The sequence below is a fragment of the Mauremys reevesii genome, linkage group 20 (genome assembly GCF_016161935.1).
Source record: "Mauremys reevesii isolate NIE-2019 linkage group 20, ASM1616193v1, whole genome shotgun sequence".
NCBI classification, from domain to species: Eukaryota; Metazoa; Chordata; order Testudines; family Geoemydidae; genus Mauremys; species Mauremys reevesii.
Genome location: NC_052642.1, coordinates 14,666,382 through 14,693,381, shown reverse-complemented (window position 1 = coordinate 14,693,381; position 27,000 = coordinate 14,666,382). Strand labels below are relative to the sequence as shown.

General features: G+C 42.0%; 1 protein-coding gene across 10 annotated transcripts in view; it reads left to right on the top strand.

Moving 5' to 3' along the window:
- Positions 1-27,000, top strand: part of RAP1GAP2 (RAP1 GTPase activating protein 2) — a 294,972-nt gene that overhangs the window by 240,340 nt on the left and 27,632 nt on the right. For 9 of the 10 annotated variants that reach the window (XM_039508031.1, XM_039508034.1, XM_039508032.1 and 6 more), the window contains 11 exons: positions 3,334-3,369; positions 5,507-5,551; positions 7,196-7,228; positions 9,386-9,595; positions 11,852-11,955; positions 12,557-12,635; positions 14,114-14,167; positions 18,775-18,858; positions 21,269-21,369; positions 22,719-22,848; positions 23,956-24,111. In XM_039508031.1, the coding sequence (XP_039363965.1) occupies positions 3,334-3,369; positions 5,507-5,551; positions 7,196-7,228; positions 9,386-9,595; positions 11,852-11,955; positions 12,557-12,635; positions 14,114-14,167; positions 18,775-18,858; positions 21,269-21,369; positions 22,719-22,848; positions 23,956-24,111 (1,032 nt within the window). Of the gene's footprint in view, positions 1-667; positions 788-3,333; positions 3,370-5,506; positions 5,552-7,195; positions 7,229-9,385; positions 9,596-11,851; positions 11,956-12,556; positions 12,636-14,113; positions 14,168-18,774; positions 18,859-21,268; positions 21,370-22,718; positions 22,849-23,955; positions 24,112-27,000 lie in introns of those variants that run through there. The other variant, XM_039508038.1, reaches the window with a different exon arrangement.

Below are 27,000 nucleotides of genomic sequence, written 5' to 3'. Positions count from 1 at the left end.
CAGTGTTTTTCTTTGAAGAGTGCCTGTAATAGGGAGAAACGAATTGCAGGAGGAAGTTAAAGGGAAGTAGCCGTATCACAATAAACAAGGAAAGACAGAGTAGGCAGGGTGGGGTGTATTTGATGCTGTGACACTACACCCCATTTTCTTCACAGGGAGATTGTTATGATATGAATATGGCATAGCTAAGATGAATTTTATGCAAGATGGATCTTGTGAGATATCATCGGAAAGATGATGATTTATTGAATATGATTATCCTATTTGTATGCATGTATCATTTTTGTGTCTAAAGTTAGGAATATGGACTATGTATCAATTACAAAAGTGTTTGCACCTGGGGAACGCCCCACCAGACAAAGTTCAATCAGTCTGGCTAGTTAGTCAATGCACCATTAGCGAGAACAATAAGACTTTGAAGATGCTAATCTCCCTGTGAAGTCTTCCTGAGAATTTATGGATACTTTGACACAACAGGGTCATGTGATCATGTCACCTGGTATTGGGCTCCATCTTGGACTGCTAGCATTTTTCCACTAGGGGGTGGGGATCAGGGAAACAAAGGATTACAGCCACATGTAAATCCTATATAAGGCAGGGTTGGTTCCTCACTGAATCCCTGCCCAAGATGACTGCTAAAAATACCTCAGACTGATCTGGGGAAGAAAGGACTGGACCTAGGCTAGAAGGTGTCTGGCCTGTGAAAGGAATATCTGGAGTTCTAAGCTGCAAGCAAGAGCAGTTTGTCTTCAAGAAACACTGCAACCTGCTTAAAACAACATTTCGGGTGAGAAATTATTACTTGCAGCCAGTTTCTATAGTGTATTAAGCTTAGTTTGCACGTTTTCTTTATTTGGTCAGTAATTTACTTTGATCTGTTTGCTATCCCTTATAATCACTTAAAATCTGGCCTTTGTAGTTAATAAACTTGTTTAGGTTTTCTCTAAACCAGTCTGTGCAATTCATAAAGGGGGGCGGGGGGAGAGAGAAGCTGTGCATATCTCCCTCCACGCTGTACAGTTCTCTGTGCAGCACGAGACAAAACAATTTTGGGTTTGCACCCCAGAAGGGGTGTGCACTTGAGTGCCGGGCCGTCCCCTGGCAGAGCTGATGTCAGGGTCCGTGTCTTTCTGCTGCTGGGTGTGTCCATGCCTGTGTGTGCGCTAGAGGAGGGGTTCTCAAGCTTTTTCTTTCTGAGGCCCCCCCAACATGCTATAAGGACTCCACGGCCCGCCTGTGCCGCCACAACTCTTTTTCTGCATGTCCAGTGGATTAAAAGCCACGGGTAGCATTACGGGGTAGCAAGCAGGGCAATTGCCAGCGGCCCCATGTTGCGGGGGGCTCAGCAAAGCTAAGTTGCTCAGGCTTCGGCTTCAGCCCAGGGTGGTGGGGCCTGGGCTTCGGCTTCAGCCCCAGGCTCCAGTGGGTCTAACACTGGCCTTGCTCGCTGGCTTATTTTGGCGGCCCCCTGACACCTGCTCATGACCCCCCAGTGGGCCCTGGACCCCTGGGTGAGAACCACTGTGCTAGAGGAGGCTTGAGGGCCTGGCACAGCAGGACAGAGTGAGGAAGCTGGTGGAACGGGTGGGCTCAGTGGGACCCCAGTACATCAGGTGGCAGCCCAGAGTGTGTGTGAGGGGGCAACCGTCACAGCTGCATTGAGCCACCTACTGCTAATCTCATGTATTTAGTGATATTGAAGGGAGTAAATAATTTACGTATAAGAGGGTAACTTGACCTTAGGGAAGCTCCTTGGAATCAGTCTTGGAGCTGAATATATCTAAGCTCAAATTGATTTGGCTGGTGTCGTTGACATGAATCTGATAAACAGTACGCAAGGTACCACTTCGTCGAAACAGGGAGGGCTCAGAATTTCTCTCTGTTGGGCTGTCTACCTGTCTTGTGCTCATGTCTATCATGTCTGAGCACTCTTCTGAGGAAACTCCAGTGGGTCTGACAGGTCGAGAATGCCTACGGCTGAATAGAGGACAAACACACCCCATGGGTCTCAAGCCACATGCCTGGAAGGAAAAAGGACTTTTCTGCGGCTGGAGTTAACCAAAGAAAATCTCAAAGGATTCTTACAGCGAGGTTTTCTCTGGCTTTGATCAGTCCAAACCTGAGACTCCCTGGTACTCAGTCCTCTGACAGTCACTTGGGATACAGTAATTCATATTGACTGGGTCTCTCATACCTGGGCTCCATGGCTGTTTTAGCCACGAGGGTTCATATCAGCAGTTGATTCTCTGCACAGGGAGTGAGCGTTAACTAGCCGAATAGGGTCTTTACGCCCCAGTACGTGATGTTGTAATCAAACATAGTTCCTGTTTCCACTGAAGAAGATTAAAATACCAGGTTGTGTGTTTCTAGACAGACTGCAATGCAAAAGTATGGCAAGTGCTGGTGCTGTGAAATCATCACAGCATGTATCACGGCTGGATAACAGCTGTTTTATCAAATCTTTCTGCTAAGCAATCAGCTGATTAGTTCTGTGGGTTATGGGAATAGCTTATGCTGTGCGTGGTGGGGTGGGGGAAGTGCGGGGGAGGAAAGAGGAAGAGACCTACTTTATTCAAGAGGTTCGCACAGAATCCCATGAGAAAGGTGAGACTGAGAGACTGAACCCGAGGAAGAAAAATCTCCCCTTTGGCCCTACAGCATCTCTGTGTCCACTGTACATAGACAGTTACCTGCTAAGTTACGTGTCTCTTTGGCCTGTCCTCTGACAAGGGGTGTGTGAACCACTGATCCATTACTGTGGAAAGTCAGATCTGCTTAAATAAGTGTGTGTATGTGTGCTGCCTTCCGTGTCTGTTGTAAGATTTAACTATCGATGTTGGCAAACTTGGTTTACGCGGCCCTGCCTCAATACAGGCCACTGGACTTGATGACTTCTTGGGGTCCCTTCCAGCCAGACATTTCTATCATTCTGTGGTCCTATAAAATGCTTTGAGATCCTCAGATTGTAGGCACTACAGAGTGCAAACGATCATTACTATTACTATGTGGATATGAAGATTTCATGGGTTACCATCACTAACGGTAGCCACCTACTCCAGTTACTTAATTTTTACGAGGATATTAATTTTTTTTATTGTCACACTTGTAAAAGAAAAGATCTAACATTAATATCTGATGTAAATTAATTGCTCTTTATAAAACCCTCAGTGAATCTCCTCTTTGGCCCTGTTGAACCTGGAGATGGGTCAGAACCAGAACCCCGGATCGAAAGCTGGGGGGATGTTTGAAATCCATCTCCAGATCTGAGTTGTGAAAGTTGACCTCATTTGTATTCCAAACAGGCAAGTGATTTATCTTTCGTTTGTTTTTCAGTCTGCAGAGTTCTTTGAAATGCTGGAAAAAATGCAGGTGAGTAGCATGACAGATGTGGTACAGCACCCCATTCATGCATTATTTCTCCTTGGGAAAACTGGACAGAATGACAATAAACAGATACTGTGTGGATAGCAAGTTCCCAAAGCAGTATGTGATTTTAACATGGCAGGGTGATCTTACAATACACAAATATATTCCACATTGCTGTGTCATTCAAAATAATATTGTCCCAGTCTAAACTGGTCAGAGAGGATGCTTTGGTACTAAATCTGAATATAAAAAAATCAGATGAAAATGTATAACTTCCCAGAAGGGTCCTGGTGAACAGCAGATCTTAGTCCCTTTGCGATCAACCCATGTTGTTGCTGAAAAATTCTTTGAAAGCACCTCCCCAGCTCTTAGTCTTTCTAGGGTTTCAGCAAATACCGACACATGCAGCCTGAAATGTACGCCAATTGTTTTCAGGTGCGTAAGATTTAGAATCAATATGCCTGTCGCCTCACAGTTTGAGCAGTCAGACAACACAAGGCATATGTTGTGCTGGGACACTGTTAGGCAACACGGCCCTGATTCAGTAAAACCGAGGTCCTTTAAAACAGGTACGTGGCTTCAAGCATATGGGTAGTCTCCCTGATGTCAAATTTAAAGTGCCTGGATGAATCGGGGCCATAGCACTTTGCAATGTGTTTTGCAGTATTTCCCTGAAAATGCTCAGTGCCTTGGTATTTAGGTCCTGGTATTTAGGTGGCATGTAACAGCAGCAATCTACGGTTGGCTGTGTAATGCAAAGTAAACAAAGTGGCTTGATCCATTTTCCTGCACATGGCATGACATTTTCCTAATGTACCTTGTAGGCTATGGCTACACTACAAGCTAAGGGTGTGATTCCCCGGCTTGTGTACACACACTCCTGCTAGCTCTCACCGAGTTAGGGAGAATGTAAAGAGCAGTGAAGCCATGGTGGCACGAGTATTGGCAGCAGCAGCACAGCTGAGCTGTGTACATACCACTGGTGTCAGGTGGGTTTGTACTCAGCATGGCTTACCCATGCCTCCGCTGTCACTACCTGTGCTACCGTGGCTACACCGCTATTTATACTCATGCTAGCTTAAGGATATGTACAGGAGCAGGGGAACCACGCCCTTCTCTCGCAGTGTGGATCCATGGCCTTAGAAGGTATGTGTTTGGTAGAGCTGTGCAAATAACGGATTTGAGGGATCGCTGGCAATTCTAACCCAAAAAAAAAAAATTGGGGGGAGGAAAAAGTTTTGGTTTGAACCAAAACTAAATTTTTTTATTTTTTTTTTGGTTTAAATGTGGTGAATTGAAAAGTAACAAAATAATCGTGTTTGGTCAAATGAAACTTTTTTTTTTACTCAAAATGAAAAGTTTCAGTGCGATTTCAAGCACTTTTAACACTTTTGGATTGTTTCAATTTTTCAGTTTAAAATGACTGTTTGTTTCAAAATTTCCTTTCATTTTATTTTTTTAAAAAAACCATTTTGTTTACAAAATGTTGGAGCAAAATGTTTTGATTTTTTCTCCCACAATTTATTTTAGGTGTTCTTTGCCCAAAACGGTGTGGCAAAACTGACATGAATTCATAAAACATTCTGGTGTAGCTGAATCTACATTTTTTGGCAAAAAATTTCACTCTGCTCTAGTTGTTACAAGTTGTTAGCCAGCACGTGGAAACTAGCATGGTAAAATCCCTGTGTGGACAAGGCAATTTATAGTTTTCACAGGTGTTAGCAGGTCAAGTTAAAAAACCATGGTGGGGGGCCTAGGATAACCTTGTTGGTCAGTGAGGACTGGTCTACACTAGAATTAGGTTGATATAGCAACATTACCTAGGGGTGTGTAAAATCCATACTCCTGGGTGACGTAGTTAAGCTGACCTAACCCTCAGTGTAGACAGCATTAGGTCAATGGAAGAATTCTTGTCGACCTAGCTACTGCATCTCAGGGAGGTGGATTACCTGTGCTGATGGGATGGATTACGTACACCGCCAGGATGGAATACTGCTGTAGCACTCCAAGTGTAGACAGCCCTCAGAGTGGTCATTTAAGAGAGATTCCACTGCAATGCAATAGCATTGTTTTTTTCTTCCATGCCATAGCAAACATCTTAATTATTGAACTTACGATGATTATTATTCATTTAAAACAGGCACCAAAACCTGAAGACCAGAGAACTGGAAGCCAGAAAAATAAGGTTGGTTTTGGGATGGATATTGCTCATTGTGCAGAACTCTCAAAATAATTTTCTGTCTCTAGAACTAGGGAGTTCAGGGAATGTTGGTAAAGACACTGAGGCCTTGTCTACACTACCAAGTTTGCTTACCAAGAACTGCCTTTTGGCGACAAAACAGCGAGAGCGTACACACCACAATGGGACTCTTGTCGCGAAAAACACCCAGTTTTGGTGACAAAGAACTTCCACCCTATGAGAGACTTTTGTCTCCCCCACCCCTTTATTGTTGACAAAGAACCAGTGTAGACACTGCTGATTGTTTTGTCCACAGAGCTGGCTTCCGCCAGTATCCCACAATGCCTGCCTTGATTGCTGTGCTCAGTGTTTTGATCTCGGCTGCTCTGCAGGCATGCGCCTCTCCCCTTTCAAAGCTCCAGGAAGTATCTGTGTGCTGCTCCCTTTGGGGAACAAACAAAGAGCAAATCTTTGGAATGCTCCTGTTCTGCCCAGCACTAGGGACACAGCGGCTGGCAGACCGCTGCTGCAGGGGGAGGAGGAGAGTCTGCTGTGCTGTTTTGCCATTCCTCAGCACGGAGAGCTCACAGAGCCACTCATGATGCTGCTCGCTGAGGGGGCTGTGGGAGAACTCGGAGAGAATCCCAAGATGCCCAGCAATCTCTTCCTTCCCACAGCACTGCACTGTGGGATACAATGTGGACATGATCTGTCGACAGAGGGAGCAAGTGTGAACACCCATTGGCGATTTTTGGTTTGTCGACTTTTGGGTGTCGACATAAGTTTTGTCAACAAAACTTGGTAGTGTAGAGAAGCCCTGACTAAAAAAACTAAAGGATTTCAATGTTATCTAAAGACATGGGATTAACTGGATTGCAAAGATTAAATAGATGTGCATGTAGGTCCCTAATCCAGCCTTAGGTCTGAGACCTGTTTGGCTTTCTGCAGTCAGCTGTTTAAAATGGTTTGTCTTTTAATCGCGTTGTTGAGAAGCTTATGTTGGTCACTGAATGGGAAAATGGTTCCGTTATGTCCTTATGCAATGGGGCATTTTGAAACAGAGAATCACAGGAGGAATGGAAAAGTCACCTGCCCCGTCTTTCAATTAATGCAGGACTGGTTTTAAGCCCAGTTCAGTAGTTCAGTCCCTGTGGTAAACCACTGTAAGGGAGGAAATACCTTCGTATTTGATATGGGGAACTGAACCACAGAGACACAAAGTGACTTGCCCAGTGTCACACAGGTGGTCTGTGGCAGAGCAGGAAATTGAGCTGGGGTCTCCTGAGTCCTAACCATTGGACCATCCCTCCTCCCACCTGGGTTTACACTAGTGATTTTCCCTCCACAAGGTGAATTCTTCACTGGCCATTTACAGACAGGTCGTATCAGCTGGTCCTTTCTGTTCGACCAGGGGTAAGAATGCTCCATGGCTTAGTTTCCCCATCTGTGAATTTCCTATCACACAAAGGTGTTGTGAGGCTAAATTTGCGTTTACAAAGCGCACAGCACGGGGAACATTAAAACATACTTTTACTCTCTGTACAAGAGGGCAGGTTAAAAATGTTTGTATTAAATGGAAATGGGTAAGGATGTAATAAATGCCTGATGGAGAACAAGCAATCATTTCGGTGGTGTTTTGATCTTTTGCAGGAAGATTACATCCCATACCCCAGCATTGATGAGGTAGGTGCTTTAAAGCATGTTTGGATGGCTGCCTTTTTCAAAATGTTAATGAAAGTTATTTGTAGGGAGTCTTTCCTGTCTTATGGATGCGCTGTGAAACCAAGATCCTGGCCACGCTGCTTATTAAAATGCCATTTGTTCTCTAGAATAATGGTGGTTGTCTCTAGGGCTGAGCTTTGTGGTTTTATAATTGGTTTTGTACATGAGCCCAGAGGCCACAACACATTTTCATAAACGAGGAGAATAAATAACAAGCACGGTGTCCTGTCCTGGCTCAGTTGTATTGTGGGGAATTGTATTTCATGTACCTAAATTCCTCCAGCAGTTCCAGGTCGATGTGATATTTGTCAGATCATGGAGTTATCACCAGACCTGAGTAAGGGGCGGCGTGTACCTGGGCTACTTTAGGAACAGACTAGGGACTAGGAGAGGTCTATCGAGTGTCTTCTTTCCCTGTTTCCTGGGGGTTGGGGGAGTACTGCAGATTACTGGTGCAGATTGCTCCCTCTTCCACACTGGCTCAGCTGTGCTAGCCAACATATTGGAGGGGGGGGGGAAGCAAAGGGGAGCCCACTGCCTGCCCATCATCACAAGATGGGGAGTAGCCGTGATGTGAGTTTGTTTGCACCAGAGAACAAGGAGGCCTTACACCCCTTTGCTCCCCTGCATGAACACAAAGGCAGCTCACACCTGAGCCTTGTCTGTCTTGAACTGTTGCACTCCGTTGCTGCACGCTGCTAAACGGCTGCTACATCGCAACCCAGAGGTGGCTGCAATTCTGTGGTGTATGAAATGATTCTATATGCTGATATTCAGTCTGTAAGACACTTTTGGATCCTTTGGGCTGAAAGACAGTCCATAAACATAAATCATTGTTCCTGCGCTGTTCGTCTCTGAATTTTTTACCTACCTCATTCCACACCAGATGGGGACTGCATTTCAGAAAATAGTTTGCCTGATCTGTTAGCAAAGTGCTTTGGGATCAGCCTGAGTGAAAGGTATTATATAAACATAAGTCATTATGAAGGGATTCATTTAGGGCCTGCACCACCACTGAAGACAGTGTAACTGACTTTAAAGGCGTGATCCTGCTCTGGTTGGAGAACCACTATTGGTGATGAGGGTTTTATGCTTTCCTCCACCCCCAAAATAACCTGAAACAAAGGTAATGCTGTTAACTTCGTGCTTTTACGCTAGAACATTTCACTTGCAATCTGGCTACTCTCCCAGACCTTATGGTGGTACTGCTATTGATCAGCGGCAGTGAGAGAAGTACAATGTCAGACTTGTCGATTATTGATTCCTGCAAGACTAGGAAGTATTGACAAGCATGTGACTGACTATTTGATTTTTACCTGCCTAGTGGCTAGCACACCTTGGGCCATCCTCCTCTTCCATCTTTTAAGCAATGAGATGGTGTGATAAGCATTAAGGGCCCATGACAGCTGAGAATGAGTCCAACTTCTACTGCAGAGGTAGATGCACCCTTGGTCTGTTGTTACTCAGGAAAACTCACAGTAAAGTCAATGAGAGTTCTTCCTGAGTTAAGAGAGAGCAAGCGGTGAATAAAGGCCCCACCTGTGTGGGTTAGTTGCTAATGAACTTATCGGCAAGTGGTTGGAACACAAACGATTGTTTCCCAGTTTTTGCGGTCAGCATGAAAATAACAATATCGAGAGACAATGAGATGAATCTCGTGATGTTTGGTGTGTTTCTTAAAGCCTCAAATCGTGGAGACACTTGATTAAATGTGAAAGCTGCGATTTTAAAGGAAAAGGAGAGTATGTTGTTTTCTAGCCCTTTTAGTTGCACAGAAAATCTTGAAAATGTGACTCAAGTGCACCTTTAAAGGCTCAGAAGGCCAGTGAAAAGCACCCCAAATGTATTATTTAAAAAAACCAAAACATTATTTTTAAGCCAATCTCATCAATTTGGGGGCCTGACTCATGGTTTTGGGATGTTTGGGTTTGGCAATACTGAGCTCTTGACTCCTCTGTTTCTCCTTAATGGGGATGGGAGAGACTAAAAGCTTGATCCAAAGCCTATTGAAGCCAATGGGAAACTCTCCCACTGACTTCAGCATGCTTTGCCCCAGCTAACCCAGTCCCTGTTGCACTGTACTGTATCCTCACGGCACCGTATCGGAATTCTTTACAGATTTTAGAGAAAGGAAGCCCTTATCCCTTGATCATTCTGCCCCAGTTTGGAGGGTACTGGATTGAAGATCCGGAAAATCTCAGCACGCCTACCTCATCGGATAGCAGCATCTCTGAAGAGGAAGAGGAAAACCTTAGCCCTAGCACGTATGGGTATAAATTAGAGTGCAAAGGTGAAGCCAGGGCATACAGAAAACATTTTCTAGGGAAGGTCAGTGTTCAATATGCATCTGCATTTCTCAGTCGGTTGTAAGCTCTCTCTTCAGTGTGGCACTGTGTCCCCCTCTAATGGTGGCTAGGCAAATTAGAGATTGACGAGCCTGCTATAGCGTTAGCTAAGAGAGGAAGGCCTTTTAGCTCACGCAATAGACTAGAGGCTCACACATTAAGATCCAGAGATCCTAGATGTGATCCTTGATGCTGCCAGTGTTATGTGTATAACCAGCACATTTTTTTCCAAGGAGGATAATTAGTTGGCCAGTCGAAAAACGCTGATTTATTTTCATCAACATTTTAAATTATAGTGAACCCCCTGCACAATTTTTGGGGGAAAACCTCATTTCATTTTTCAGCCTTCTCTAGTAACTAGTGTTTATCTAGATATAGCCATTTGGGTGAGGACATGAAAGGGCACTTCCCCTGACAACATGGCTGCAGAGCTCTGGCAGTCTCACTGCTGGACTTCTTCCCCTTGCACTTTTGTTTAGCTATCTCTGTCATTTTGCCATTGGGCTGATTTCCCTGTTAAGAGCTGACAGTGCACTCATTGCTGTATGAGATATGGAAATGAAGATAACCCCTCTTCTGAAAAGTTTATCCAGCAGAGTCAGGCAGAGAGAAGACAGGATGGACCGTGGGAAGCCCAGAGGAGTGGGTTAATTTGGAATTGTGTGTCCCCTTCTCCCTGCCAAACAAAGGACCGGGGTTGTGAGTTTGAATTCCGTCATTTCAAGAGAGGTGCTATTCGCACAAGTGCTGGGAAGGGTCTCAGTCACCCAGCCTGGATCAGTGTGCTAAAGCGTGAGACCCCGTCACTAAACTCGGAAACCGTTTTCCATTGGAAAAAGCCGTTTCCACTCCACCAAAACTTTTTGCTCAATTATATAGATTTCAACAGAATTTGGTTTGAAAAAAGAATGGGGAAAACCTATTTTGAAAATATCAGAACGTCTTGTTTCAGTGTTTTCAGAACAGAAAGTTTTGATTTTTTGGTTTTGAAATGCCTTTTTGTTTGAAATGCCTATATGTTAAAAAATGGTAAAATCCGAACAAATCATTTCAAATGGAATTGTTTGAGTCACTCCACGTGACAATTTTTTTCAGAATTTCATTTTGTAAACAAAATTCAAAATCTTGGCTTTTTGTCCCAATTTGGGATTATTAATTTTTTTCAAAATCTCAAATTTTTTCCTGGGAGAGAAAACCCCTTTCCCAGCCAAATCGACATGTGGCTTCCCTTAAGTTATTACAGACCGCTTCCCCAGTTTAATCTGGTAACTCCCTTCTTGTGCACAATGTGAAAAGAGTGAGATTTGAGGAGTGGTTTTGAATAGGGATACTGAAGGGTTGGAAATCCAGTGTACTATCAGGTACCCCGGATACTATTTAGGCATTAGCGAGCCTTATTACTGCCCCCTAATATTCATACAGTTGCTTTTTACAGTATTGTCATCAAGCATCTCTTCATTATATTGAGTTAAAAAAATTAGTGATGGGTCTAAGTCACAAGCATTTGGACTGAGATCTAAGCTTCCCCAAATTTTTTTGTTGGGCTGGATCTGACCCATGTATTCAGACATTCACAAGCTCAAACGTGAGATAAATTATTATTATTTGGTTCACCTCTGACCCTTCCATTGATTGGCTAAGAGTCTGAGTTCTCAGGCATGCTGAAGGTAGGACAAGAAGTAATTGACTTAATCTGCAACCAGGGAGATTTAAATTAGACATTAGGAGCCTTCTAACTATAAGGATAATTAAGTACTGGAATAGGCTTCAAGGGAGGTTGTGGAATCCCCATCACTGGAGGTTTTGAAGAACAGAATAGACAAACACCTGTCTGGGATGGCCTAGGTATACTGGTCCTGCCTCAGCTCGCGGATGGATTAGATGACCTCTTGAGGTCCCTTCCAACCCTGTATTTCTATAATTCTATGCTATTGTCATTACCTTTGCCAATCAAAATATTGTAGTCCGCTTTGTCCCTGTGAACAAACGAAAGGCAGAGTAATAAAGTCTACAGGCTGAAAAATAAATAAGCCCCCTCAGGTTCCCAAAGGACAGAGACATGGAGCATTTGTGAGTGAGGAGTTGGAGAATTTCTTAAAACAGTAATGAATCATCCTCAATTTTCTCTTGTCACGGGGGCCAGTGTCTAAGAAGCATTCTAGGTAGTGGGGATGTAGGTTGTTGCCAGTAGATAAGGCTGCCTTATCACACCACATTAACACATCTCTTCTATTTTTAGGATCATTTAAATTTTTATTGTACAGCCAGCAGCCTAGGAAATCTGATCCTTTCTATTAAGTGTGAAGAGGCAGATGGTACTGAATATTTACGGATTATACTCAGGTATGAAACTCCCTCCCTTCTCCCGCCAAAGTTAAACAAAAAAAAATCACTATTTAAATATCCTTTATCTGTTTTTTCATCCTAATGGATATAGATGAACTTGCTACTCATAGATTTAACACGTCACACATGGGTATATGAAAGGGGTTGGGGTATTATTTTACTTTCTCTGGATTTGGAATACCATATCTTGAGATTGCTCTGGGAATGAACACTTTGATAGACTTTGATCTATAGCCAAGCCCAGTGAAACTGAACATAAAAATCTCTGTGAAGATATTGGATAATATCAATCATATTTAGCACCATCTGTTCTGTAAACTGATGAGACCCAGTGTCTGAATTATCTTCTTCGTCCCTCACCAAAATATGAATATTTTAACACAACAGAGCTGCAGAGGCAATAAAAGAAATTAAGGCAATCGTTACTAGCCATACCGTGGAAATGCAGCAGGGTATCATTTCCAAACATCTGGAAGAGATTCCTGCTGTGGTTTCACTGAACATTACCAGTCACAATTAGTATGCATGGAAGCTCTGGAGGCATATCTATTATCATAACTTATTTCATGCTCTCTGTTCTTCTCTTTTCCTTTCTCAGGTCCAAACTGAAAACATTACATGAAAGAATCCCCCTGGCAGGACTTAGCAAGTTTCCTAGTATCCCACAGATTGCAAAGGTAAACTGTCTACATTGCCTGGAGAGAACTGGTTTACGAGACATGGATGCTCTAGATACACCATGGAAAGCTTTGCAAATGCAAATACGGTGCTGCTATAACATTTGTCTTGGGTGCAGGAGTGGAGTTCTCAGACAGTCAACATAGAGAATAGTATCCAGATTTTAGGGGTCTGTTCCTGCTTCTGTTACTTATTTGCTGCGTGACTTTGGGCAAGTCACTTACCTGCTTTTTGTCTCAATTTCCACATCTGTAAAATGGGGATAATATAATGCTACCTCTCAGGAGCGGTGAGTCATAGTAATGTTAAGGATTGTAAAGATCTTAGAAGCTTTTGGTGGAATAGTGGTATTGGAGTGGAAGGTGGTGGTGGTTATTCTTACTACTATATGTTACATGTGAGCACAGCCATGATCTGCTGCTGCCAGAGAGGAGAGAAGGAATTAAGAGAGAGAGAGGGATGTAAATGGTCTGCAAAGCCATAAAGAAAATGAAGGTTTCTGCTATTATTTTGTGTGTTGGCCTGACAGAACAAGGGGCAGCAAATACACATATTCTCGCTCTCTCAATCGTAAACAAAATGCTGTTCTAGTTTGCCTGCACTATGGTATCCTTCTCCTTCTCTGCAGGGAGCCAAGTGTTGTGATAATGCCGCTTTATTTTGACTCCTACTTCAGCAAGGGGAAAAACTTCGCTAAGCAAATTTGGCAAATTTTGCCCTTTATTCTGTTCACACATTATCTGAGAACAGACTGTGATTTTTACCAACTTGTTTGTATGCTTTGTGTGAACAAATTTCAGGCTTGCAAACTGCTTGCTGCCAGCAATCAATCTTCATGAGTTTAATATTTGAGATGTGTGATTGGTTGCCTTTCTCATGTGGCATTTTTTCCTGTTTCCTGATTGGTTGACTTAATCTATACAAACAACTGCAAATAACAAATTTTGCTTTGCCACTGGCCCGTGATCATTTCCATGAACAAATGTCTGCCTGCATGCACCTTTGTGAAATGAGAAGAGGGCTGTAAAGGTGGTTTGGAGCAAAAGGCTATCTATGTGCCACTTAAATGTCAATGAATCATTATTCACTTAGATCTGTTTTGTGCAAACCCTTTAATGTGAGAAATCAACTCCTATGAATGGTCTTCACCTGTAAAATTCTGTGACGACCATGCCATCACTGATTGGATGAGAATTAGAGATGGAGCTGCGAAGACAATGCATGCAATTTAGAGCTGAATTTGGCTCATTATATTAAGTTGGCAGCCTTGACTTTGAGTATATTTTCCCTCAGTGGCAATTCCACATACATAAGGAGAGTGGAATGCTGGGGGTGAGGTCTGCCTATATGCTGGAGGAATCGAGTTCTTGCAGGGCACTGTATTTATTCCGCCCCCACTGAGAGGTAAAAAGAAGCCAGGTGCTTTTATAAACACTGTCCTCCTGTCTCATGCTGATTTTGTTTTTCTTTGTGGTAGGCTTTCTGTGACGATGCCTCCGGACTGAAATTTAACCCAGTCCTGTACCCCAAGGTGAGGATAAAGACCATAAAATACTCTGGCTCAGGGATGCTATATCTGAAGGGGCTGGTTTTCAAAACGGCTTGTGTCGTTGCCCGCCTAATTTGTGCATTCATTTACATATGCAAAATAAGTATGTGCTACCAAAATTGGCTCGTTAGCTGCATAGCTAATAGCAGTAAAGCGAGGAGGTAACATTTTTTGGGGTGGGACCCAGGAGACGCGCAGGCAAGCATATTTTTAACAGCTACTGATGGAGTGAGGGGAGAGTTTGACTCAGGAATTCTAGTAAGTCACTGAACTTTGTTTCCTCACCTCAGTCATTGGACCTGGGGTAAGGTCACAAGTTTAATACCCCTGTCACGTGAGTGGGGTCCATATTCACTGACACTAATGGGTCCTTTTCTAGAGGGCACAGAAATGAACGCTGTCGTTTAGTAGCTGTGTCTCTTTAAGGAAGTTTCTGCCTGAACCATGTGCAGATGCAGTTCCTAATATACTATTTTTTTAATTATATGAGTCAGGATGTGAATTTGGAAATCCTCAAAATAGGTAGAATGCAGTAGCAAGTCGAGCCCGGGCACCATATGCCAATTGATTCATTTAACTTAAAATAATATTAACCCTTCTTCAAGATGAAGGGCATGGCAGCCTCTTTAGGGGTTACAGTCCCACCTCTGTGCTGGATGTAGAACAGGAAGGAGGCTCTTAGCTACTTGCATGCAAAACAAAAAGATGTTTAATGGCAAACAGCTGTTACTATGTTGGGGGGAAAACCACATTTTCTAATTTCTATGCTCCTGTTGAGTCAGTGTGTCAAAGTCTCATTTGTAGAGGGTATGTAATTTTTGATATGACTCTGCCATTAATGTCTATACACACTGTACTGTGCACAAAAAGAAGCTCACAGAGTTTGTCATTGTGATGTGCAATGATTATTGCCATGCATATATCTGGCTAGTAGATCTGTGACTACATGAAACTGGCATGGTTTGGGGTTTCAGGAGAAGCTCCAGATTCAGAGCACATCCCTTGAAAAGTTCACTAAAGCAATGTCTATACCGCGATATAAGCCCGAGTTAGTAGAACTCGAGTTAGCAGACCCTGGGTTTGTTAACCTAGGGCTTAAGCATCTACTCTCATTTGTAACCTCAGGTTAGGAATTGTTGAACCCTGAGTCCCAGCCTGGGGCTCCAGCTTCTACACTGCATTATGAGGACCTGAGTCCAACCACCCATATTCCAGACTTCCTAGCACCTTCCCAAAATGTGGCCACTCTAGCCCTTTGTTTGTGGGAAAACTTGACTGTCTGCCAAACTTGACTGTCCAGAGGACAAAGAAAGTCAGCTTGTGGGATTGTGGAATACTTCTGGAAGACTTGCAGAGTATGAGTCCAGTGGATCTGTGTCTACACTGCAAAACAATAGGACCTGAACCCTGGCTCCCAGCTTGACTCAGGCTTGGACCCTCCACCCCCATGAGATTGTGAGATCTTGGGTTCAAGCCCTGGGTTAGTGCGATTTGTGTGTAGATAGAAGTGGGGATTAGGCTTGAGCCTGAGTTCGAACCCTGGGCTTACATTGCTGTGTAGACATACCCTAACGATTTTACAAAGCTTTTGTGCTAATCAGGATCCAGATTTGAGCAAACCTAGGGCCAGTTCACGGTGTTGTATCCAAATCATATGGAACTAGTGGGTTTCACATGGTATCAGTGGAAAGCTTGGTGAGTCTCACTTTGAGATTTTTGGGTCTGTTTGAAACCAAAACTTAACGATAAGCTCTGGATCTGAGAGCCCATGTGGGTTAAAACGATAGAAAATGTTTATTTGAACTGAGTTAAAGCAAAACCCCTTGAGAGTTGCACCTTTCTAATGATGATGAAGCAGCCCTATAGATTTGCACCTCTCTAGTGATGACGTTGATTTAGGGTTAAATTCTGGCATTTAATGGTGAGAATGAGGTTGCCCACAAAAAATTGCAGTGACAATATACACTTAGAGAGTCATCAGATTCTTGTCACAAGCTTCAAGTCAGATTTATGCCTGTGCACGAGGGGAGGTGTGACCCCTAAAACTACTTAACCGCTATCAAAATGCATAGACAGGTAGTTCGTTCTATTTTGGGGTGGAATATCTTATTTGGGTGGTTCATGAAGAGCTGTCAGCATAATGTGTGAGCCAGGAGATACTTATGAGTTCCAAGTTCACACCCAGTTTTGCCCAAAAGAATTCTCTGTGCTGCTGAGAGCTCCCTCAACACTCTATAATTCTTCAATTCAGATTTTGGCCCTTTGAGGTTCAATGACACAGTCATGATTGCAGGACACTTGAAGAAGCACGACGGTTATATTTAAGAGTGTGTTTTAATGACATAGCCTAGTTTTGATCTCATTTTTTAACAAAGAGAATAAAACAAGACAAAACAAAAGAAGCCATAGTTGCTGGGAACAACTGTGCCTCTCCTGTAACAATGAATCTCCCCTCAGTAAGAGACAGAATTGAAGGGAGTGATGTATTTGCAAGCCCCATGCAGGGGAGGAAAAAAAGGATTTTGCTCCTTTTACAGCCATTATTAGTTAGAACATTCATGAAACAAACTGAAGTGGCTCATGCTGTAATTCTCCAGTGACCATGAAATGTCCCTCCTTCCCCGTGTAGAACAACAATAGCAGTCATTCAACATGACAGATTTTAAAAGGAATCCAAGGGAGTTAGGCACTAAACTCCCATCTGATTTGGACACTTAACTCTCTTGGGTCTTTGGAAAATCTCAGCCTCTAGGCAGGAGCTCCACATTAATGCCATTTTTAAAAGCAGCAATGAAGTGTGAGTGGGAAGATACGTCTGTAACCTCACTTGTGTCATTGGCAGAGTATGAACTGGAGACCACTAATGCTGAAAGCTTCAGTCTCTATTGATTAAACTAAAGGAGTAATTCTATTAGCAGATCGCTGAAGTAGGCTCTTCTCCTTTTATGTGGACCAACCATGCGAGGGGGACAAAGACACACACTGTACTACTGTGGGGGTGCATGGATGGGGCTAATAGGCAGATAAATGTGTGGCTGCCCCGTGTCCAGGTTTTGAATATTTGAGCTGGTTTAGTTGGTGTAAAATATGAATAAATGGCCTGTACCATCTAGGTTTGGGCCAGCCTAGCTCCATGGAGCTGTGAGACGTGGGGTGTAAAAAAATGTGCTCTTTGAAAGAGATCTAGCAACTGGATTCCATTTGTTTGTTTCCCTGTCACTACTCATGCAATTGTGCTACCATAGAACCTCTTACTGGGTAGTTAAAGCATAGTCTTCATTTTTGAAGTATCTTGTATGTTGGAGACAGAGTACGTTAGAAGGCATTTTCCCCACCTTTTGGGGTAAACCAAGGTCGAAATTATTTGATGTTTGCTTTGTTATTATTTGGAAGTTGAGAACGTCCATTGCACTGTTCACTAAGAAGAATGTCTTTGACGAGTACTTTCCTGTTAATGCAAACCTTTAAAAACTGAAGGTGCACTGTTTGCTGGTCACTAAAAACTTGAGGCTGCTGTTGAAAATTTGGGCCCTTACATTCTATGGAGGTATCAGTTCAGTTTTTCCCACTTTCATCTTGGTATTGGTTCCCACTGCTCCATGCCTTCAAAATTCTCAATAATTTTGGCCCTGCCTTTATCTGCATGTTCTCCCAGTCCCCTTCCTGTGACTTACCTGCGCTGCATTTGGTGCCTCCGACCACCATCTTTGCCTTTTTTTCAGCCAGGCCCATCTCCGTGCCTTTTTCTACACTGCCCCAGGTGCCTGGAATATCCACTCCTCTCTCATAAACCAAACTCCTTCCATTTCCACTTCCAAGAAATACAGGAGAAGAGAGCCCCTGTTGGTGATGTCCACTCTACATGCATCCCATCCATTCTTGTTTGTACTGTTTGTCTTCTCTGGTGCCTCTAGACTGGAAGCCATTTGGAGCAGTTACCTCTAGAGCTGGGTGGAATTTTTTTGGCCAAAAAATGCAGATTCTAGGTGACCGAAACATTTCACAAATGTGTGTCAAATTAATTGGATTATTTCCATCAACCACTGCCCATGTAAATTCTGAGAATATAGAAATGTTTTGTTTTGCTTTTTTTGAAATGAAATGTTTTGATTTTTCCATTTGCAATGACTTTATGCTTTCAAATTTTACTTCAGTTTTTTTTTTAAATTAAAATGTGAAGACGAAGCCATCCATTTTGTTCCAGGTTGAACAAAACATTTGATCCGTACCAAAACCAAACGGTTTGCCAAAAAATTGAATAAAAATTTGTTTTGGTTTTATCCAAAACATTTGGGTTTTTAAAAATTTTTTGGTTCAGCCAGTCAATCAAAAAATTAATTATTTGCGTAGCTCTAATGGACATCTAATCTGCTTGGCCCTGATTCTCCACAGTACTAAGCCACGAACAAGTGACCAATAAGAATTTAGAGCTGTGTAGACATGGAAGATTTATTTACCCTGCCAACAGGACTTTACCATTCCAGTCTAAATTGTGCTTCTCCTTAATGCCATTTTTTATCTATGCAACATTTTAGACTCCGATTCTACAAATTATTGAATTAAATAATTCAAATTATGTTTTATTCCAGGCATCCCAGATGATAGTGTCTTATGATGAGCATGAGGTTAATAACACATTTAAATTTGGTGTGATTTATCAAAAGTTTAAACAGGTAAGTAACCCCATTGTATTGTCATTAAGCATATTCTAGAAAGTAGCTAGGGGGTGTGATTTTTAAATCCTGTGCACCCAAAACTCCAGCTGAAGTCAATGGGGACTGACCGTGCTCAGCACCTCTAAATGTTTGTAATTATGTTGTCGTGTTTTCATTCTAATAATATGTTTCTTATTACTTGCACATTTTCCATGCTCATTAATAAATGATATGATCCAAAAATAAAGGAATATATAAATCAAACCCCAAGTTAAATTAATGTGAAAATGCATTTTAGTGGCCATGGTTTTTTTTAATCAGATGTTTGTTTAGACAGCCAAACAGTTATATTTTCATTGGAAGTCTTAGACTATGGAGAGATGCATTCACTGAAAATGCTATCATTAACCTAGGAGTTTAGCATGTGCAATACAGACAGAGATGAATCTTATAATTTAGCAGATATTATTCTGATGGGCATTTGAATTATATTTCCATATTTCATCGTATTGTGTGTTGAATAAGTAATGCAAAGACCATAATTAAGGTCCCTTTGTTATGAAATATACCAAAGGGGAGATGATTATGACTCCAATGTTCCAATGAAGTATTAATTTGGATTTAATATTAGCTGTACTTTCTCTTTCTTTTATTTGATCTAAAGTTTCTTGTAGGGACTTTTAATAAGAATGCCTTGGCTTTTAGGCTTATTGTGAACCTATCTGTTGTAAATATTATTTATTATTTGGATTCTGGTAAATAGCATCTAGGAGACCAAATTATGGATCAGGGCTGCATTCTACTAGTCACTCTACAAACAAGTAACAAAGAAGTAAGGCTCAGATCCTCAAATGTATGTAGGCACCTAACTCCCATTGATTTTAATGGGAGTTAAGCACCTTAACCTTTGAGGATCTGGCCTTACTTCCTGCACCAGGGAACATATGCTTGAAGTGTCAGAGAGGATGTGGCTGGTGGACAAACAGACACATGGGAAAGAGGAAGCGTGAGGTAACAAAAAGGAAGAGTATAGCAGAAAAAGTAAATGCTTGTCTTGCTGCTTGCCTAACTAATTCCAGACGGGCATGATTTGGAGGCATCACAGCAGAGGTAGGTTTTGAGGAGAGTGATACCGTAGCTTTTGGAATGTTTTCCTAAAATCTCCCCGCAGTTTCAACTGAACACGGTGGACTTCTCACTTCCCGACCTGTGCAGCATTAATACTGCAGTGTGATAACAAACAACTGTCATGGCTCCCTGCAAAGGGGATTGCATTTGAGTGCTGGGAAAAGTGATTCCTGCACTTGCAGGATCCTTCAGGATGAAGGCTGGTATAAATGTTAGGTTGACAATTAGAAGCTTCAGCCAAACTTCAGCGGACTTCACCCCCATGTCAGATGTTTCTAATCATACCGTGGTCTGTTCCTCTGCCTGATACTTCTGTACTACGTGACTCCTCCAGCCCAGTGGCTTTCAGCATGCTGTGGAAGTAGAGCGTGTGTAGATAAAAGCAGCATAGTTGATTGCGGTTGATTGCTGAAGACAGGCAAGCCTGCTTTTTTGGCGTTCTTTTAGAAAGCAGAAGATGAATCAGTGTCCATTGGCCTCCATCAGCACTGACTGCTTCAGCCAACATGACGTGTGGACAAATTCATTTTTCTGACTGCCACAAATAGAAGGAGAGAAACAATCAAAGGAAAGTGACTTTTCCATTGTTTCCTGACTTGTGCATTCACTTACCTGTCTGTTATTGAAATGTGGCTAGTTTTTATTTAAGAGGTTTATTTTTTGAGAGAGAACTTTTTCAAAAACTGTTTGGAACTGGGAGATTTGTCAGAGCCGATCCTTTTTTGCAAACAGGTTTGGTTTTGATGAATTGAGTTTTTCCGAAGAAAAACATGTTGTGTTGGAAATTTCCCAACAAGCTCTAGTTCTGAGGAAAAATACCCAAAGAAATAAAGGCAAAAAAGTGCTCTCGTAAGCAGTATAGCTACCCCCTTATTACATCTACCCCCAACCAACCCAGTTCTCAGAGTCCCGTGCATTCATTTCTTTCATTGTCCTTCTTAACAGAGTAATTTATTTGAGCTCCCGAAGGCTGATACCTGTGGTAGCTTCTCTGCTCAGAGGGAGTATTAATTCTCTCCATACTGCGTCCAGTATGCACCCCGCCACACTATGCTCATTTAAGTTACTTTGCTAGGTGGAGATTGTGCTACCTGAGTCTGATTCTGAGCTGGGTTTACACCACAGTGGATTTATCCCTGATTTATGTTGATGAAAGTAAGATCAGAATTAGGCCCATCCTGAGTAACAAAAGCCTGACATCTGGGAGTGCTGATATCTTTAAACTTTCAGTTTGTCCCCTGCATCCTTCGAGTGAAAACCAGCCTGAGTTTTTTACTTTACTTGTTGATGTATTTTGCAGACTTTAGAGGAAGAATTGTTTGGGAATAACGAAGAGAGCCCTGCTTTCAAGAACTTCTTGAGTTTGCTAGGGGAAACCATAACTCTCCAGGATTTCAAAGGGTGAGGAAAATAAAGGAAACAGTTTTATAAATAAATGTAACAAAAGACCACTTAAGGTGTAAAAACCTCCAGTGCCTTAGAAACTGAAGTCACTTCATTGCTGGACTGTTTTGTACAAACGAGAAACAAACGTAACTGTGGTGGTTCTTTCAAAACCCGGGGAGCTATTCAAGGGGTCAGAACGGCAAAGAAAAAAAGAGTAGCAAATTTGCTTTCCTTTGTTTTAAAACACCAAGTTTCATTTCAGTCACAAATGACACTAACCCATATGGAAAACACATCCAGCATGTTCTCGTGTACTTATCTAAGTGTGTTGCAAACCTATAACGAATTTGCAGAACTTGTACAAAATGTATCTAATCATGGTATCGGATGATCATCCCTGTCCTTTTGCTCTGCGCCATCATTGCAAAAGGGATGATAAGCTGGAAGAATCCCCAGGTAGTATGAATCTGAAATAGCAAGTCACATGCCACTGGCCCCATAGTACCTGTCATAGGGGGCATGTGTGGGGGAGAGGGCCTGGGTGGAAGACCTCTGCTGTCGGAATGGCCCCTTGTGTCTAATGGTAGCTGGGTGCACATTAGAGCAACCTTGAGGGTTGCTCCAACGGGCGCAGGTTTAAGGAGGTATAGAGGTGGCATGAAGCCTGACCCTGTAAGCCCTCCTGTTTGCTTCAACAGGAGTTATGAATGCATAAAGATCGCAGGATCAGGCCTCAATGGCTATTTCCTAGTGGGCAGATGTCCACATCACACTGCCAGAATTGGAACCAATTATTAGCCTTGTTGGCTGTCTCTGCAAGGAAGCTAAAGACTGAGTAGCCCATGGAGACTGAACCCAACCAAACTTTCGCTCATTTTTACCACTAGCTGTGGACTGTTTTTTCTTTTAAGTTTCTGAAACATTCTGATAATTTGTCTTCCCCTTCTGCTTTCACACAGTTTGGAGCTTCCAGGTTTGGCGTGAGACCAGGGCTGGAAATGATTAAATACCCAAAGAAAGGCTGTTTTGTAGGCTTGGAAATTTCAGATAATTAGGTTAAAGATCTGGTGTCAGATGCTTCTCTTAACTCCAAACCACTGAAAATTAAGCTAACACATATCCAGAGCTCCAGATTACTGATCATTATACTTGCCAACTATATATCAGCTAATTATTTATAACAACAATAACTAACTATATATGGATACGTGAGTTAGTTGTCTATATCACTAACTAGCTAACTATATATGCATACAGGAGATAGTGGTCTATATCATTAAATAATTTAACAACAGGCTATAGCTTTGGGTCAATGTTCTGTTAGTATTTATTCAGTTCTTTCCAACATTTTCTTTCATTTCTAGTTTCCGAGGGGGTCTGGATGTAATGCACGGTCAGACTGGTACCGAGTCTGTGTACACGGTGTTCAGGGACAGAGAGATTATGTTTCATGTCTCCACAAAGTTGCCTTTTACTGAAGGAGATGCGCAGCAGGTAAGAGAGAGAGAGAGCCGACCTTGCTTTAGAGAGCAACTTTTGAACAGAAAGGAAAAGCTAAATTTTAGAACTGAAGATGAGTTTGGAATTATTAAATGGACATTGGGTATGTGTAATGAATGAAAAACTGAACATTCATTTCCAGTAGGCACCATTTACGTTTGTATGTGCTACCTAGGACATTTTAAACTGTGTGGTTTTCTAGTCCCTAAATTCAAACCCTTTGAGACTGGCCTGGTTAAGAAAGTTGAGGCTTTGTCTACATACAGAGCTGTACCCCTTTAACTATGTTATAGTTAAAATGGCACAAACCCACGAGTGTGGATGAAGTTATACTGGTATAAAAGTGCCATATAACAGTATAGTTTATTCCTGAACAGGAAGGGGAATAAATTATATTGGTATAGGGCACCTTTATACAAGTATATCTGTGCCCACGTTAGGGGTTGTACCAGTATACTTATTTTGGTAAACCCTCATGCCCCCTAACTGATATAGTTAAACTGGTACAATGTGTGTAGATCAGGCCCAAGTGATTTTCCTTAAATATTGAGCAACAGAGATTTAACAGGTGCTGATTTTAATCTACAAATCCCTGCATGTTTTTGACCTAATGTAATTAGCGAAGTCACAATTTTCAGTCTTGGGTGTCTAAAGTTGGATACCTACATCTATAGTTAGGCACTGAAATGGCCTCATTTTCAGGGGTGTTGGGAGCAGTGGAGGCTCAGTTTCAAATCAGGCTACTTATTTAGGGGCCTAAATATGAATGTCGGGAATTAAATTAATAGATTTTAAGGCCAGAAGGGACGATGATGAACATCTAGTCTGACCTGCTACATAATAAAGGCTATAGAACCTCACTGAATAATTTCTATATTGAGCCCATAACTTCTATTTGAGCTATAGCCTCTGAGAAAGATATTCAGTCTTGATTTAAAGACTTCAGGTGACCGAGAATCCACTCTGTCCTTTGGTCTAGCTTCGGGCACCCAACTTTGAAAAATTTGGTCTAAGTAATTGCTCATGCAAAGTGGATATTTGTTTTCAGGAGACACCTGAATGCCTAATTTTAACTATCGAACATTTGTGCTCTCCATTCAGCTCCAGAGAAAGAGACACATTGGTAATGACATAGTGGCAATTATATTTCAAGAAGAAAACACTCCATTTGTCCCAGACATGATTGCCTCAAATTTCCTGCATGCATACATTGTTGTGCAAGTGGAGAGCCCTGAGACAGACAATGAATCTTACAAGGTAAGAGGATTCTGAAAGTTAAACTGCTGAATTTTGGTTCTGCGAGTCCACCTGAGATCTGACAATGGATGTGCAGTTGTCGCCCTTAAAAACTTACCATTTTAAACTTGGATAAATAGATTAGGGCCCCGATGCTGCAAAGACTGTTGTGCTTAATTTTATGTACCGTGATTAAGATGACTCACAATTCACAAAGCTAACTATGAATGTAAATCTTTGAGCCTTGCTATGGGCCCAATCAAAAACCCATTGAAGTCAATGGGAGTATACAATATCCCCTTGTACTTCCTCTTATTGACTATAGGAAATATCTTGAATACTGTAAATACTAAGGAAAAGCACTTAAGCGCTTACTTAATTTAAAGCATATGGAAATTACGTACATGCTTAAAGTTTAAGCACTTGCTTACTTTCCTCTGTGCCTACATGAAAAGAGACAGCCATGACAATCAACAATTAATCCTTCCTGCAGTAAAATTTTAGATATGTCAGTCAGGCATATGACTCAGATTTGTGGAGAATAAATAAGTAGTTCACAAACTATTTACCTTTTTGTGGGCTGTTTATGTATATTTCATATTTGTCTTTATTCTGTGTATACACATAAATAGTGAACATAAGAACATAGAACGGCCATACTGGGTCAGACCAAAAGTCCAGCTAGCCCAGTATCCTGTCTTCCGACAGTGGCCAATGCCAGGCGCCCCAGAGGGAATGAACAGAACAGGTAATCATCAAGTGATCCATCCCCTGTCACCAATTCCCAGCTTCTGGGAAACAGAGGCTAGGGACACCATTCCTGCTCATCCTGGCTAAAAGCCATTGATGGACCTGTCCTCCAGGAATTTATCTAGTTCTTTTTTGAACCCTGATATAGTCTTGGCCTTCACAACATCCTCTGGCAAGGAGTTCCACTGGTTGGCTGTGCGCTGTGTGAAAAAATACTTCCTTTTGGCTGTTTTAAACCCGCTGCCTATTTCATTTAATTTGCTAGCCCCTACTTCTTGTGTTATGTGAAGGAGTAAATAACACTTCCTTATTTACTTTCTCCACACCAGTCATGATTTTTTGTAGACCTCTATCATATCCCCCCTTAACTGTCTCTTTTCCAAGCTGAAAAGTTCCAGTCTTATTAATCTCTCCTCATACGGCAGCCATTCCATACCCCTAATCATTTTTGTTGCCCTTTTCTGAACCATTTCCAATTCCAGTATATCTTCTTTAGAGATGCGGCGACCATATCTGCATGCAGTATTCAAGATGTGGGTGTTGCTTGGATTTATATAGAGACAATATGATATTTTCTGTCTTATTAGCTATCCCTTTCTTAATGATTCCCAACATTGTGTTCGCTTTTTTGACTGCCACTCCACATTGAGTAGATGTTTTCAGAGAACTCTCCGCAATGACAAGGATCCCCCTTGTCCACATGCTTGTTGGCCCCCTCAAAGAATTTTAGTAGATTGGAGAGGCGTGATTTCCCTTTACAAAAACCATGTTAACTCTTCCCCAACAAATTATGTTCACAAGTTAAGGTACATAAATGTTATATATAACCATTATTACATATTTAAATGTATACAAAAATGTCTAGTACATAAGTGTTTTAACTCTAATAGTATACTAATTCGAAGTGGAAGATATTAAATTAGTGCGCTATTTAATTTTTTAATTTGCCTTAGAACATTTTATAGACTTCTGTACACAGTGCTCAAATGTACACAGAATAAAAATGTGTGTGTGTGTGTGTGTGTATATATAATCTAATAACTATTAAGAGAGAATGTAAAGTATAGTTTTTTAAATTGAAAATACATTACTTGAAGTCGTGAACAAAAATGGAATTCATATGAAAAACTAATTAAAAGCCGCATACAATTAACCATAAAATCAATGTATTTAATGCAGGAGTAAATGATTAGCCTTGGGAATGGGTATATCTCTAAGGCAAGTGCTGTGATCTAGAGTAACCTTTGCTTAAGCCTTTTGGTAAACTTTTGTGGTTGTGAAGGTGATATGACTGGTAGTGTTACAATGGAACCTGGGAGTTTTCTATCCAGAGAACAGGAAACATACAACAAGATTATTACAAAGACCATGGTCCACTGCTGGAATTGTGCTGAGACATGGTAGTTCTAGAAAAGTCCTGAGCCTGTAGCTAGACTGTTTCATGGAGTCTCTTCCAGAGAAACCCTGGGTGGTGATGCTAGGCAGCAGAAGCTGTGTTAGACAGTCTGGGAGCTAGAGAGTCAGAACAAACCACGGGGTCTGCTTGTATCTGGCAGCCTCATTAAAGAATCCACGTTATATTCCTCACAACTAGTCCTGTCTCTTCATACCTCTCAAATACAGAGGGACTTCAGTACCTCTGCTAGAGCCTTTCCATTGACTTCATTGGGCTTCAGAGTGGCTCCTTACTGAGAGCAGTGTTAGAACTACTCACAGTGGGAACTGCTCACAAAAGAACCCCGCCATTGCAGCCCTGGTACTTACTGTGGTGTGGAAGTCAGACTAATGAGTACAGTCCCCCTAGTTTTGGCAGTCGATGTCCAATACCGTTGTGGCCCAGCATTTTCATGCCGGTGAACTTAGAGGTGAATCCACCCTGCGTGAGAGTGTAAATGATTCACTTTTCATGTCTTCTTAGCCTTCAGGCTCTTAAAGGAAGTGTCTAACTATTACAGCAAGTTCTGCACAGCAATATGGTGTCCATCCCACCCCACTCCATCTGCTAGGGACTGTCTGTTCCTTTCATTTTCTGCACACGCATTCAAATTGTGATCAAAAGGTCAAAAGGACACTGGCCGTGCGCACTTAGCTGCTTGTTCCTGCATGCTTCTCTCTTTACGCTCCTTGGCCAAGCAGATGATTTTCTTTGGCTTTTAACAT